Source organism: Limulus polyphemus, unplaced genomic scaffold, assembly GCF_000517525.1.
Source record: "Limulus polyphemus unplaced genomic scaffold, Limulus_polyphemus-2.1.2 Scaffold2125, whole genome shotgun sequence".
NCBI classification, from domain to species: domain Eukaryota; kingdom Metazoa; phylum Arthropoda; class Merostomata; order Xiphosura; family Limulidae; genus Limulus; species Limulus polyphemus.
This window is the reverse complement of record NW_013667735.1, coordinates 46,497-63,993: the sequence shown is the minus strand read 5'-3', so window position 1 is coordinate 63,993 and position 17,497 is coordinate 46,497. Positions and strand designations below refer to the sequence as shown.

At 32.8% G+C, this 17,497-nt stretch overlaps 1 protein-coding gene across 1 annotated transcript in view; it reads right to left on the bottom strand.

Moving 5' to 3' along the window:
• LOC106466023 overlaps positions 1–17,497 on the bottom strand; it is a 121,520-nt gene that overhangs the window by 103,028 nt on the left and 995 nt on the right. The window contains exons 2-4 of the mRNA XM_022393985.1: positions 10,999–11,157; positions 4,932–5,043; positions 1,263–1,816 (exon numbers count right to left, since the gene is read on the bottom strand). Coding sequence (XP_022249693.1) covers positions 1,263–1,816; positions 4,932–5,043; positions 10,999–11,105 — 773 coding nt within the window. The 5' untranslated portion in view covers positions 11,106–11,157. The remainder of the gene's footprint in view (positions 1–1,262; positions 1,817–4,931; positions 5,044–10,998; positions 11,158–17,497) is intronic.

Below are 17,497 nucleotides of genomic sequence, written 5' to 3'. Positions count from 1 at the left end.
AGTTCAAAAAATATGTTGCAACTGTTTTGCTTCATAAATATTGAAATGTTTTGATGACAATAATAGTTTTCTTTATCTGTACAATACATGATTCCCTTATATTATGAAGTATCCACTATTTTATACTTGTTTTCCTTTTGTATTATCATGTTTTCTATAATAATCTTTGTATAAATATCTAGTAGAAAAATTACTTAGCTAAAGGATATTATCAATCAGTTTATTAAAACTATGTTCCAAACAATCACTTCAATAAGAATTACAATGTGTATCTTACAAAAATAATTTTTTCAATTTTACTGATTTTGTGGTAAAAGTATTGTTTGTAAAATAAGAAGATCAACCTTTTTTTTTCCTGTTAATGTACTTTTGTTTCAGTTTACATTTTTATTCAGCAACAATTTTATTAATGTCTCCAAGTGTTTCGTTAGTTTTAAAACAAATTAAAATATATTTTGTTTATGTGATAAAAGAATTCTTTTTAAAGTATAGATTAATCCTATTTTTTCCTATTAATGTATTTTTATTACAATTTGCATTATTATTCATCAATAATTTTAGCAATACCTCCAAGTGTTTCTTTAGTTTTAAAACAAATTAAAATATATTTTGTTTATGTGATAAAATAATTCTTTTTAAAGTATAGATTAATCCTATTTTTTCCTATTAATGTATTTTTATTACAATTTGCATTATTATTCATCAATAATTTTAGCAATACCTCCAAGTGTTTCTTTACTTTTAAAACAAATTAAAATATTGAATACAAAGTATTAAAGATGTGAAAGAATCTCATATTTACCTATTTCTTCTAAAATCTAACTGACAGAGTATCTTTAATATTACTACTTTTCAATTTCTAAAGGATGAAAAAATGAAAAATAATAGTTCAATTATAGATACATCTCCCATTCTTGCCTAAAGACATGGTAGTTTTTCTTAATGATGCCAAACATCACTTGGCATCATGCTGATGATCAAACCAGTTATCCTGATTCACAAGTTGAATTTAAGAAGTTTTTATTTTCCAGGTGATAACAAATTGTAAACGAGGGGAAAAAATGCCATGAAATACAAAATATTGTGATAAATTTGTGTTAAACTGTAATGATGTGGGAACAATGGCACTAATTCATTCATATAAAAAAAGCTACCACTTCCAGAGTTTAATAGAATGTTTGAAAGTAATTCCCTAATATATATGTGCTTCTTCCATCTAAACACAAGAGCCTTATAATTATAATATCCATGTAATAACTTACCTGTTCAATATGATATAATCTGAGTTATCTCCAAAATCCCAACTAAATTTCAAATCAGTTCCTGAAGTCACTGTAACCATGACAACAACATCTTCAAGTACTGCAGCCAATGGTTTGTTAAGAAGTGTCATTGTTATTCCACTGATTGGTTCTTCCACCACAGCCCAGGTGGATCGTGTGATCCAGCTTACCTCATTAGATACATTAACAATGACATGATGGTGACCAACAGATCTATATTTATATTCCTTAGTAAAGCTAATCACTGGAGGGGTTCTATTATCAGTTGGCTTCATGTTATTAGAGTATGTAGATGGAAACGACTGATGGTTAATTCCATCACCAAACTCAATAACAATATCAAAACTGGGACTTCCACACACCTGAATTTCAAAAAGTGAATATCTGCCTAGAACTGTTGGTTTTGAAGAAATACTGAGATTAGTCATTGCAAACACCGCATTAACAGATGTGGCTACTTGTAACATAACGATACCGTTTGATGCTTTTAGAGAAAGCATGTTATTACCTGGACTAGATAGTCCTGGTACCACCTGAGAAAGAAAATATAATTTTATGTACAAATTATAATAAAAACACAAATCACTATTCAAATTAATAAAGAAAAAATAAAATTACAAAATGAAGACACACCAAATGTTCTTTGCAACCAATGAAATAGATAAAGCAAAGATGACATAAAAACTAATTATGAAATTACAAGAATACCAAATCATTTGCTGCATAATTAAAACATTTTATCTTGCTGCCAGATTTGAACTTTTTTGCTCCTCAAACTCCTACAAATAAGTCATATACGAAATATTATGTACAATAAAAAAATAAGACATTACAAATCACCAAGCATCATTGTTGATGTACATTTATAAGTTAACAAAAGGTTAACACAATCAACAGCAAAACCAAATCTATAGTGTAAAGCAGCCTCAGTTCATTAAATTTAACAATAGTTTGTACAATATTATGTACAATAAAAAATAAGACATTACAAATCATCAAGCATCATTGTTGATGTACATTTATAGGTTAACACAATCAACAGCAAAACCAAATCTAAAGTGTAAAGCAACCTGAGTTTATTAAATTTAACAATAGTTTATCTTTCCATAAATAATGGAATCAATCAATTGCACGTGTAAAAAGTTTTACAATACAGTATTACTATTACAAAAATAACGCATATCCAACATTTTTATAAACATACAAAAGTGTTAAACTTACAAAATACTCGAAGTCTTTTTCACTGTTACATTGAATTAACATGCTTTAACACACTTAGAGAAGTCCATTTCCTACAAATGTCTATTGTGAATTTGTGTGTATTTCTTATAGGAAAGCCACATCAGGCTATCTGCTGTGTCCATCGAGGGGAATCAAACCTCTGATTTTAGCATTGTAAATCCGAAGACTTACTGCTGTCCCACCAGGGGACTATAGTGAATTTGATTAAAATGTTAAACATATGAAAAACATGCTTCAAAGTTGCATGCACATCAAATGAAGTAAAAAATTTAATCATATCTATGAGAATTACTAAACAAAAATCATTAAGTAATAATATCCCCCACAGTGGCTCAGTGGTAAAAATTGGGTTTTGATACCCACTGTGAGCAGAGCAAAGATAGCCCACTGCAAAGCTTTTTGCTTTAACAGCAAGTAATAATATTTTTTTAAGTTTGTGCAGAAATTATACTTATGCTATTTAACAAATTGTTTTAGGTAAAGCCTCTTTTTTTTCCCCTTACGAATGTTACTGGTATTATTAATTGTTTTAATTTAAACCCATGATGGGCTACTTTTATGAGATAATATGACAATAGCTAATTTTATTTTTTTCTGAAGATTTTCATTGAGTGAAATATATATTAAAACAATTTTAGACTATATTTGATAACTCATAAATTTGGTTTTTGGGAACAATATTAACATTAAAAAACAAATAATACCATTAAATTTTTGATACAGTGAACTTTACATCTAGATGAACTACAGTGTTAATCAGCAGTTAATAAAATTCTATCACTGGCACAATTAATTGACATACACCTGGGTGCAACCAAAAAGTTTATGAATGTGAAAAGTAACAATTTAATGAAGCTATAATTAATTTAATATTAAATTGTATTCTAATCATGTTATACTGTTGTCATGCTGAAAAGGTATTAGTGGTATGCAGATATATGTATCACATATCCTTTCCTATTATAACATATATCTTTAATGTATCAACATTTTTTTTAAATTTTCACTACAGTTCCAGTTAAAATCATAAATTTAAAAACTGATAAATATGGTCTTAGTCATGCTAATTTTGCTCCATGTGTCAAGCTCTAAAGCACGAATTAATCAACGATGTACCTACTGTTTAATAGGGTAATTATATTACATCCAACATTGCCCTGAGTGTGAAGTTATTTACATGAATGTCACATTGGAAAGAGATACTTCTGGATTCTTGTGTTCCAGTTTCTGATTGGTCAGATGAGAGTGAATGTGGATCATAAGAATGGTTTGGAACAAATCAGAAAGGTTTGCTTCCAACTCTGAAAGGGCCACAACATACTGGTGAAGTTCTGACATTTAACATTAGTGTTCCATCTTTGAAAATATGTGTAGCTGCTTTTCACCTTTAATTTATTGTTTCACATTCTTTTCTAAATAAAACACAGCTTTATTTCCACTTTAACAAATCAAACCACCCCAGTAAATGTAGTTTTCCTATTTATTTTCCCTTAACTTGTAAAAATTTAACCCCATAGCTCATCCAGCCATTAACTTCAGTACAATACTTGTTAATAAAGTATTTTTCCTTGCATTGTCTTCACATCAAGGTTTGTTTTTTCATTTAACTGGAACAACTCACTATGCTTGTCCTTCCAATTTGACCTTTTGTAATGACAGACTGGTTCAGTGTGTATAATAAAATATTGTGTTTGTTTGTGTGTATGAGAGAATATTTCTAATTCAGTTATATAATAATTAACAAAATATTAAAGAGTTGCAGACTAATCTTTAAATCATATTTTATTGGAAAAAGACAGGGGACCTTTGTTTTTTTTATATACAAAAATGTCACAATAAATGGACATTCATAACTTTCAATATGCCAAAAGATATAGATGACCAATCTTGGCTATTTTATTATTAGAAATCTCATTCTTGCAGCATCTATAACTTATAAAAATCCATTACATGGTCCTATGGTATATCAAATTAGATACCTCTCATAGTTTGCAGTAAACATTTCTTCAAAAAATCCATTATATGGTTCTATAGTATGTAAAATTAGATACCTCTCATAGTTTGCAGTAAACATTTCTTATTTCTTCAAAAAATCCATTATATGGTTCTATAGTATGTAAAATTAGATACCTCTCATAGTTTGCAGTAAACATTTCTTACATTTCTTCAAAAAATCCATTATATGGTTCTATAGTATGTAAAATTAGATACCTCTCATAGTTTGCAGTAAACAATATGAGTTTATACCTAACAACTAACACATGACTAAATGTAGATGACTGTTAACTGAATGAAAAGTCATTGCTCTATGGCTATAGTTAAACAATTGCTTTGGGCAATTTTTCTTTCTGGTGGTTGAAAATGAAACATTTTCTGAAATCAGAGTTTCTTAGAAACGAAACTTACAACTGATCCTGCAGTCCACCAGCTGCTTCTTCCATAGTTCCACAAAAACACTACATCATCATTTGGACTTGGGGTTACAGCTGCTCTCCATATCACAGTGTTAACTCCAGTACTTCAAAATTAGAAATAGAAAATAATTAATGAAAATAGATAATGCTAAAGCCAACCGACTTAAATTCCAACCTCCATACATTTCTTCATCGGTTCATTAAATAAATAATTAAAACAAGTATTACAACAACAAAAGAACAAACCATTAACACCTGCTACTTTGCAAATATTTCTCATAATATATTATTTCATTATGTCAGACTGGCTTATATTAAAACATTTAAAGCAATATAAACCTGTCAAAAATGTTGAAATGGAATATCCAAGCAAATATTTTAGGGACCTTATGAAATGAATCCCTTATTGAAAGCATCAAAAAGTTGCTTGTTTTGTTGTTATGAAACAACAGATTGTATTACCAAAATATTCAAATTTCTTTTATACTTTATACTATTATATCTAAGTATTTTTTCTGGAAATGACCAAACACCAGTAGATATACCATCTAATAAGATCAAATGTAAATTGACCCTAAACAGCCAGCAGCTGAAAATGATGTAACCACTTTGGATTATTTAGACAATTTTACAACAAATAAAACTAACTTTAAAGGTAAATTACTGCCCTATGTACTAATTATTAGCAGGTAAAATAAGATCACAATAATGTCAGGAAGTTTCTGAGAAATGTCACAAAATATACCACTCACACACCTTTCACATTCATCTCCAAACTTTTACCTTATGATTTCATAAATGCTTTTTTGTACAAATAATAATAAGTAGTACAACTCAAAATAACGAATTTATTAATTACAGTGTTAGACAGCATGTGATACACATAAAGCCTACACAATGCAAGTTCACAGATTTTTCTACTGCACAACCTTATATGCACTAATGACAAGAGAAAAAAAATCGTTTTTCTTTCTAATGCTTTTTGAACTGCAATATCACATGAGTAAAAACAGTATTACTCAATTTTGAGTGTGAATAAATAGGTAGAAAAGTTATGTAAATTCATGCTTAACAACAGGTTATCTTAGGACATGAAAAGTTGCTTCCCTTGTGTGTAATTGTAAAAAATGCAAAAATGGACATAAAAACTGCAAGTTTGCATGTATCTCCTCATGAACCCAAAAACCTTTCATGACACAGGGGGTGAAGTAGTGGTAAAAACTGCAAAAATGCCCATGAAAACTGCAAAATAATGCCAAACTGAAAATCTGTATGCATCCTTACATGGACCTATTGAACCTCCATCCACATCCTGCAAAGTAGTTACATGGACATACAACAGACAGTACTATTATATTTATATACATAAGGCTTTGGCTTTAGGGTAAAGATCAAAATTCATATGGTAAGTCATCCATGCTTTAGACCATTCCAATCTGCTGGTCAGTGTGTGAAATGAATGACATTGCTTTTGTATACAATATTTGGTTTCCATAGATCAATAAAACTAGGTGTAATGAGATGCAGTCAGTTTTACTGAGTATATTTAAGTATACCTTTCAAGGCACTACTAACAACCTTTGTATCTTCTCAGAAGTACATGTTATTGGTGTTAATATATCAGTTAAAATAAGATAAAAATAAATTAGTAATGAAATATTTACTTTCTCTGTGTAGTTTAAGAACATTGTAACAGCTAACATGTACATATTGAGTTATAACCCTTAGTTTCTAAATATCAAATAGTGGATATTCCTGAAAGTAATATTACCTGCCCACCTTTATGTTTTCTATTCAAGTATATTGTAGCTATTTTTATTGTCTTTTTAATCCTTCTATTTCACAGTTTTTGGCATATTTTAGGCTACATTAACAATTAACATATTCAAAACTAGCTGGAGTACCCGTCCCCAGGACGAAAGTTATGTAACTTTATGGTTAATGAAAGGTTATCTCAAGGCATGAAAAGTTGCTTTCCATATATAAAATTGTAAAAAATGCCCATAAAAACAAAAAATGTGAAACTGCAAATTTGCATGTATATCTGCATGAACCCAACAAACCTTCATGCCACATTTGGTGAAGATCCATCATCAGTGGGTGAAGTAGTGGTAAAAAACACAAAAATGCCCATAAAAACTGCAAAACTGAAAATCTGTATGTATCTCCCCATGGATCCAATGAACCTCCATACCAAATTTGGTTTAGAACCATCTACAGAGAGTAAAGTAGTGGTAAAAAACGCAAAAAACGCCCATAAAAACCGCAAAATGCAAAACTAAAAATTTCTATGTTCCTTTGCATGGACCCAATGAATCTCCATACCAAATTTGGTGAAGACCCATCCACAACCTACGAAGTAGTTACATGAGCATACAAAAGACAGTACTATTATATTTATATAGATAGTAAACTACAGTTATGTTAATTTTAACACCTAAAGGAAACAGATCATAACAGAATATCATTTCGGTATCTTGGATGGTGTTAAAAAAATTTGGATAATCAGGCTAAACACACACACAGTGTCGCATATATAATACAATTACATCTAGTGTAAAAACTGTTATGTGAGAAAGGTAAGGCGGGTTACATTATGTCAGTTTAGAAACATATAACAGCATTAAATCTCATACGTAGGTTCTGTATTCAGTTTCTTTCAAACAACTGGGAGCTTGCTTTAAAAGCATACTGATCAAAGAGAAGATAGGGTGGTTACTACTTTTTTTTTGATAAATTATTATTTTCAGAATAGTAATTACTGGTGAAGAACATATTTCGTTGTTTTCAAAATTTGTAGTGCATATTGAAGATGTTTAAACATTTTGGCAATAAGTTAAAAAAAAAACGACTCCAACTAATAAAATCTTTTTTTGAATAGAGTTGTTTAAACATTCGTTTAACAACAAGTAAAAGCTTGGAATGGTCTATTCTTTCATTGGGGGTGAGTCTATGAGCCAGACTAGATTCGGAGAATTCCACTCCTCATCAGTGACCTTGGAAAATACCACAAATGAAATATCGGACCGAACCAAGCCGTTATAGTACTTTAAACAACCCAATTCAATTATGTACCAGCTGCCCAATGCCGGCTAATAATACGAAGAGTTAAATTGTAGCAAAATGCTACGAGTTCTTCAAATACCTATAGAATGATAGGTTTCTTTTTTGTGAGTTTAAAACGCTTAAATACACCATTTCGAAATTCTTTTTTTTTATATTTCAGTCAGCATTTCAGCATTGCGGCTTCATTAGGGCAAGTAGTACATTTATTGCACTACTACGAGCCCTGATGAAGCTGCAATGGCAAAACGTTGGCTAAAGTATTGCTGTTGTTTTTTTATCTGGAGAGTAAAGGTTGTTGTTTTTTCTAACTTTCTTTCCAAAATGACCAAGAAAATCTGAAATTTTCATACAGGTATGCGAACATTATAGAGCTGCCATCTTTTGAGACAAATTGTAACTAATCGCTCACGGTGGACTAACTGTAGTACATTATTATTGCATTATTAATACTCTTCTTTCCTTTTCTGTTGGTAGTTGAAAGATAACTTTAGAACTGCTTCTCATATTTTAAGTTTTTCTTTTATATATTCTTTCAATTTTTCACGTAAAGCTTGTGAATAAAGTTAAGTTTAAACCAGTCATGCACAGAAGAAAAAAAGTTCCCGATTCACGCAAATCTAACATGATAAACTCAAGGTAAATTAGAACCGGATGTCTTATAAAGAACAAGATGCATTCTAACATGATAAACTCAAGGTAAATTAAAAACCGGACGTCTTATCCAGAACAAGATGCATTCTAGCATGATAAACTTGAGGTATATCCTGGCATGATAAACTCAAGGTAAACGAGCGAAAATTATGTTTATTAAATACTTATACCCCCACTAATATTATACTATTTAAGTTCTCCCAATTTAATGATGTAGTACCTGTTGTATAAGTTTGGTCAAAATCCATCAATTCAACTGTCAGATTTTATGTCCACAAGATTGGGGCGGATTTTTAATGTATCAATTACCTTTTGACATTAACCTTGACCCACAACCTTCAAAAGTTATACAGGTCTATAAGTTTGTATATAGCACCTGCTGCAAAAGTTTGGTCAAAATCCATCTATCCAACCTGGAGATATTATGTTCACAAGATCGGGAGGAATGGACGTACGGACAGGAGCAAGCCAATAGCCTTGCTCTGCTTTGCACTAGAGGCCTAAATAAGAACTGGCCTTCTTGTAAAGAACAAGGTACATTTAGGCACGAAAAACTCAAGATGAATTGCATGTTTCAACCAAAAAACGACAAAAGAAAGGTGAAATAGAATCAATAATGTTTTAGGGGAAATATATCCAATCAGAAATTCTCTCTCTCAGAAATATCAAGACTTACCCAACATTGACTACATACGACACTAATCCTGGAACAATTTTCCTAGTGGATGGGTGTGTGCGCGCACGCGCGAAAAACCACTGAACAATATAGTAAATACCCTTATCACAAAAAATGTTAAAAGCAGACAGTCAGGCTTCTTTTTTTAAACTTCAAAGCCAGGAACAAACATTTCCTGAAGTGGCTGACGCCATATATTTTCACATTAAACTACCAGCAACAATTACATAATTTATATCTTTTAAACATAGTTTTGTGTGAGCTATCGACATACACACACTTAATAAATCAACAGTACGAATCACTACTCTTCCTCTATCAGCAGTTGCGCAGCACCCCCGGAACTTTAAAGCATGTGTTTCTGTCGTACTCTTAAGCACCTCTAATTCTAGTTCCTTTGACATCAAAGAAAATTAGACTATTACTTTACACCATACCATCCCTTAATATTTTGCTTCTTAATAAGGAATTTTGTGACAATAAAAATGTTTAGAAATGACTTAACATTTCAAATCTAGTACCATATTTGAACACAAGTTACTTGTTTGTGCAATTAAGGTAAATTTAGTCAGCTAATTCTTAAACTTTTGAGTGGTCAGACACTCTCATCGAATATTCTTCATATTTCTGTCACAATACATTTAGAGTTTTTATCAGTAATGCATAAAAATTCTTTGATTAGTGTACTTACATAAAGAAAATAAACTTTGCATTAACTGTTTTAGTTACTCTATGACCATGATACCTGTAAAAAAAATTCTTGAATTTCCTTAATTAAAAAGAAAATTAACAAAAATATTTTTTTATTTGTTGAATATTTATATATTTTACAACTTTTTACAAAAAAGTCTCGATAAACAGATGATAGAAACCAACGAGAACATCCCAATTTCCAAATATGTGACTGTAATCACAGCTAGATCTCAGGTACTAAGTGTGATGAAAACCTAACTAAAATATCACTCAAGTCCAGAAAATGTGGTTTAATGCAAACGAATTTAAAGTTTCACGAATGAGTATTGTATGAGAAATAAAATAAAAAGTACTTAGGTTCATAAATATATATATATATATATATATATACCAGTACCTTAGCAAAATACACTTCTTCAATAAACTATTTACAGATATGTTCTATGTGGAACCAACAATTCTGCAACATGTAAACAAAAACAAACCTAAAACTTGAAATTCTCTGCTGAAATTCGTTCCATATCTTCAAAAAATAAATATGTGTTAATAACTTGGAGCAAATGCTTTAACTTTTGACTACTTCTCTTAGTGATAGTGTCTAGCCTAAAACATGCACTTTTTACAAATAAACAACCTAAAAACCAATTATCTACTTTTATCTACATTCTAGAACATTACCTTTGATTACAATCTTTATTCCGCTGTCCCTTTTCCCCGTATTGCAGGTCATTGGAAAATATATAAAACTTCAAAAACAATCATGTATTTGTTTCTGCTGATCACGGAACACTAGTTTTTTTTCGAAGATGTTACGTTTTAAAAATCCAAGTAGTACCATGACTCCTTACTCTTTCGAAATTTTAACGAACGATTTTTCTTTCCCTGCACATTTAAAATATTACTCTTCGTATAAATATGTATATAAAGCAGAACATACGGACGTGATATGGGTTATAACACATAGTTCACTCACCTGTAAACAGGGACTACGGTTGGCCCTTCAATACGTAAGCTCTGCAGAGGTCGAGAAATCCATATTAGTGACGTCATCGTTAGTTTGGAACGTAGTTGCTGATACATCAGTGTCACGGTCAAGTGATACAAGCCTGGCTGTGGATAGGTATCGTTCCATCTGAAAGATATTTTATTAATTATATCATAATTTGCAATACATAGAATAGTTTCATAACTTTTATATATAGCGTTCGTGAAAAAAAAAACGCTATACAAAACTGCATTCCTGACCCTTTCGCCTGATTTCAATGACGCCGTCCATCGCTTACACTAAACGTATTTTCTATACAGAGACCCTTGACGACACAGACTTTAAAGTCTTCAGCACCCAGTTTTTCACATAGGCTTTACAGCTGATTTTGGCACAAATGTGAAAGCCAAAATTTACCTAATCGAGATTTCTAACCAGGTCCTGAGCCTCCGATTTTTTGCACAGGCGTTTAGCTGATTTTGAAACAAACGTTACAGCCAAAAGTTACCATATCGATATTTTAAACAAGTCCCCAGCCCCCAATTTTTCATAGAAGCGTTGAAGCTGGTTTTGGTACAAATTTGAAAACCAAAATTTACGTAATCGACATTTCAAACCAAGTTCCCTACTACCTGGAAATCTTCTAAGGGGTATAAGATATATGGCAACTTTTGTTTTTTAATTCCTATTAGTTATTGTTCTCCTGATAAGTTTTGGTTTCGATTTTCCAGCATTCTCGATACACGGAGAAAACAATGAAAAGTATTATAGTAGGTAGACAAACAATGATCTATTATTATATTAGCATAATATGCTTCCTTACTTAAAAGTTCAGTACTGTTAAAGGAATGGCCTCATAAGTTATAGTAATCATACAGAAATCGTATAACTGTGCTTTCAGTATTTATATATCAGGAAATATTGTTTGTTTGTTTTGAATTTCGCGCAAAGCTACACGAGTGCTATCTGAGCTAGTCGTCCCTAATTTAGCAGTGTAAGACTAGAAAGAAGGCAGCTAGTCATCACGACCCACCGCCAACTCTTGGGCTGCTCTTTTACCAACGAATAGTGGGATTGACCTTCACATTATAACGCCTCCACGGCTGAAAGGGCGAGCATGTTTGGTGTCACGGAGATTCGTACCCGCGACCCTCAGATTGCGAGTCGAGCGCCGTAACCTCCTGGCCATGCCATCAGGAAATATAAAAAATGTTTTAGCTGGAATAGCTCTCACACCAATCGCTACTCATTGCACCCCCCCCCCCCAGCGATTTATTTCTCTCCATTTATACTTGCTTTCACGTTCTAACTCACTTTTGTAATATGTTTCCTTCTTTTTTGCTACTCCCAGTCAAAGGTTTACTTTACCTACCCTGCTGAAGGGGCTACCGGTTACTCCTGAAACTTGAGTTACTGTCAGGCGTGTTAAGGTGCATTTTTAAGATCTAGAATTTTACGATCAGTTACGTGACCTATGCTGATAACTGAAGCCACGTGGCCGTATAGAGTCATCGGCATTTTAATAGCGTTGAATCAGGTGATTAATTCCACTTTTACTGTTACGGATAAGACCAAGCGATATGATTAGCACTATTATACGTGATGGAGTAATTGAAATAAAAGAATTCATAAAACTATTTCCTGAAATTATCTGATGAAAATGCTCGGGTTATCTACTTGTTTTATCTACGTTTTTTTTTTTTTTGAAATCTCACACGTTATCATAACCAGTAGCATAACGTTTACAGACTGGACTACACATCAAATTCAACCCCGCAAGGCGATTTATGGAAGTCACAAACGTATTTTGATGGATAATTGTATGAATGTCGAGGTTAGGAAAAGTCTAGTACCTCCAATCGATTAGTACGGCTTGCTGTTATATTAAACCATAAAGTCCAGTTAGAAAAGGCGATTGATACTGAACAACTTCTAATTCGGAACTTATGCACATGCTCAATGCGAGGCTGGTTTTATGAGGTCGTTTCAACATGCGCGATCGACAAACTATAACAAGTTTAGTCGATTCCGTGACTATCAATATTGCAACGAATACTAGCTTGGCTTTCTGAACACAAAACCTGTCAGAAGACGAAGCACAAGACAATAAATGGTTCCAATAATGACCAACAGGGTAGATCATAAGAACAGAAGAAAAAAAAAAGCACAGTGACTTACAGACTGATACCGATTATCACTAATGGTCTGGTCTATCAGTAGTAACGTCCTCTAATGGTCCCTGATCAGGTTGTCAAATTAGTGGTCTTCAGCTAGTGGATTGCACGAACAGGGGCTGCCAGATAATCAGGTGACAAACGACCATCAGCTTTTTAGAGTTTTGACTGACGTCTGTTAAAAGACCAACGCACTTTCTGGTGCAGAAAATATAATAGATAGATCGGAAAATAAATCGACGGGAGAATTAAAAAAAAACCAGTGCAGGGTTATGTGACTGAAGAAGATCAAAACAAGTGCAGGGTTATGTGACTGAAGAAGATCCAGGTGGTGGTGCATAATATGGCGGGAGAAGAGGATGGTGCATATAAATATAAAAGGAAATTGCAGGATAACCAAATTAATTCATGAAGAAAGAACAAAATACAAGAAGAGGTAAGAAAATGGAAGACGAAATGTAGCAAGAAATCATGGACATGAGTGGATTGAAACTTAAAGTATACTAAAAAATACAGCAGAAAAACAGTGCATTACATTATGAGAGAAGATCACTGTAAATAAGTAATAAGCAAGACAAGAGGGAATTCTCAACAGCCGCGGCACTTGAAATTCTTTTAGGCAGGATTAGAGTCAATTAATCTATGAGACTTTTCCTTCCTTTTTATTAGTTATATTTTTGTGCGCCAGCATATACCAAGCGTGGGGTGCGCGTATACACGATTCGATTTTATTACTCATCAGGATCTCTACCGGCCTACTCTCAAATTGAAATTATTTTTAGCAGGATTACGGTAAATTAATCTATGAGACTTTGAGCGTGGTCAAATGTATGAATCGAAAGAGTTTTACCTCATGGGTCCAAAACTGTAATTAGATCTCAAATTCGTCAAGACATGACGGAGCTATGAGCTAAAGGTTTGTACTTGAAAAAAACAAACAAACACAGAGCCGTTCTATAAACCGTTCAGCTGTGGCTAAAAAAATAGAAAGAAAAAAGAAAAAGTTTGAAACGAAATATATATGAAACCATTAGTTACGAGAAGGTGTAGAAAAAAAAAGAGCTGTTTTGGTTTCTCTAACAAAATTATTAAATCATCACATCCTTAGTTCGAGTGTCGGCATGACAACCACAGTTGATTTAAAGTCACGGTGGAATGGTATGTATCAGAACTATATTTTGACATTGGCGTTTCGTAGGGAATATGATGCCACCCAAAACTCGAAAGCCCCCCCCCCCCCGTTCAGCTGTCGTATAACTCATGTATCTGGTGAATGAAACAGACATTCATGATATTCTATACGATTAAATACAGGTCAAGTCGCTAGGCGCAGTACGTATGGATTTTTGTTCGATAAAATTGTTAAAACGGACACAGAGAAACTGTCGTGTTCGTTCACTAGGTGGATTATGAACAGTGCTCAGAGGAGTGGTGTGCTTTGGATATGACAGCCTCACGATGGAGCGCCTTGCAATAGAAACTGCAAGACTGTTGTCAAGATGCACGGTCGTCAAATAGAGCATGAAAGACGTGGTGACATGGGCTGTAATGATGTAGTGAGACTACAAAATCGTTACAATACATTGTATTTAACCCTCTGTATATATGAAGATCAATATATTTAATGACGAATTAGAAAGTAGATGGCTTTTGACTGAACTAAGTAGCAGTTTGCTAATCATCAGAGACAAAAAAAAGTTGTTTCTAAACCATTCCGAAGTAAAGACATATAACTGATTGTAACAATGAGTATCAAAACTCTAAAAGTTGTGTGGGAAATTGAATTTAAGCTTCCATTTTATTGCTTCCAGATGCAGCCAGAGGTGGCAAAAAATATATTTCATTCAACTCCGCCACAGGCGGAATAATACTAGCGTAGAATGATAGTTACACGGCTTCAGAAAAGAGCAAAATGAGCACACAAAAAACAACTCAGCATGCAGTCGAAGTTTATTGTGTGTGTAAACCGCGGGGTACAGGTAAAAGTTATCATAAAAATATATTAATAGGTCCTGAAAGCTTTTTTATATAATACTGTCACAGGCCATTAGCTAGAAAAGTAACCAGGATGAAAAACTTTTATTACAGACAAACCTATATGGATACGTTGTTTCCATGATCTAAGCGCTCTATACGCTTGGCGGTCTGTTAAGTTCCTATGTACTATTGTTGACGTTCATTTCTTATGTGATTTATAACAATAATGTAAGCGAATCAAAATAGACATTTAACTTATGGGAAACAAAAACAAACACGATTTCTTCCTCTATAATATTGTCGAGTTTTTTCTTTTTTCTTATCAATTATACATGTTACAGATTTCTTTTCAATTTCACCAAAGGTAAAATTGAAAGTAGGATCTGTGACGTAGAAGCCTAATGTTTTCTTTGATTGGCTGTGGCTCATCAGTACAGCTTGGGCTGGCAAGCCAAAGAAATACAGTTAGGCCTCTTATAATGGTGATTTGTATACAACATTAACGTGTTTTTAAGTCCTTTTCATATTATTTTAGGTTACTGATTGAAAAGGACAGTTAGTAGAGCTAATGGTGGGAGTGTAAATTATAAAGCAGTAATTCAGTGATCAGTTTATTTATTTGTAGAATTTTGCGAAAAGCCGTCCCTATTTCTGAGATTATGGAAGACAGATAGTTAACACTATCCACTGCCAACTTTTGGCCAACTACTCTTGTCAGATCGATTTGAGCACGATTATGTTTTGAAGGGGTGGGGTAGGGCCGTAACATGGCGTGAACCACAGAACCTCAGATCAACGGCCCGGCACGATAACCAATGGGCCACGCTCGACTCCACTGAGAATAGATATGTAACAAAATATGATTTAATAAACTACAGCAATAACGACCTTTGAATAAGATCTACATTTATAGTGACTGTTATTTACCTTTAAGTAACAACATATACCTTTATTGTAGCAATAGTGACTGTTATTTACCTTTGAATAACATCTACATTTATAGTGACTGTTATTTACCTTTAAGTAACAACATATACCTTTATTGTAGCAATAGTGACTGTTATTTACCTTTGAATAACATCTACATTTATAGTGACTGTTATTTACCTTTAAGTAACAACATGTACATCTATTGTAGTAACACTGACTGTTATTTACCTTTAAGTAACAACATATACCTTTATTGTAGCAATAGTGACTGTTATTTACCTTTAAGTAACAACATTTACATCTATTGTAGTAACACTGACTGTTATTTACCTTTCAGTAACATCTACATGTACTGCAACAATAGTGAAAGCATTGTTTTTCTTTGAATAACAATTATTGCATGTGTTTCAGCAGAAACCATGCAATGCCTGCTACGTGATCCGTACGTCATATTTCATTAACGGTACTCGCATGTATTGTAGCAGCAGTAATGAATGTTCATCTTTCCTAGCAATAATGATAGGCATTATTCCCGTACAATAAGTTACAATTCACCTATTCTATATTAGATTAGGTATGTGTTCTGATCTCAACACACTCACACTCTGGGGAGACTTGGAACATTATATATTTACATGGATATTAAAAGAGGCCATTAAATAATTCGGAGATCAACATTGATGTCTTGCATGTTGTAAAGCAAATCAATTTGAAAATTAAATGTGATTTTTCACAATATTTGGTTTTTAACTGTACTACATGCAAAACACCAATGTCGATCTCAGAATTATTTAATGGCCTATTTTAAGTTTACTACAAATAAAAAACCTGAAACTAATGTTACAACAATAATGCTTGGCATCCGTGAAGACTGGTATGAAACACAAATTAGCTCGGCATTAAACATTTATCACACGTAGGTGAATGAATAACGAAACGGTAAAATATAACACCAGTTTCTATCAGTGTTAAGTGAGAATATAATTATACACGACCTGGTTATTAGTGCTCTCGCCCTTTCAGCAGTGGGCGCGTTATAATGTGACGGTCAGTCCTGCTATTCGTTGTTAAAGAGCAACTCACGAGTTGGCGGCGGTTGGTGTTGACTAGCTGCCTTCCCCCTAGTTTATCACTTGAAAATTAGGGTCGCTTATACTGGTAGCACTCGAGTGGCTTTGTTCGAAATTCAACAAAACAAACAAACCAAAGATGCTTGGATATGAAGCGATTATACAACAGTTTTATTTTTAAATCTTCAAAATCTGCTAAATAAAAACAAAAATACGATTCGTACAAGTCCGTTTAGTGATGAACTGACGATAACCCTATTGCAATCAATAATAGCTGTAAAACCAGGTTATCTTATTAGTATAAAATCTACCGCAGATGAGATATTATATGGAGAA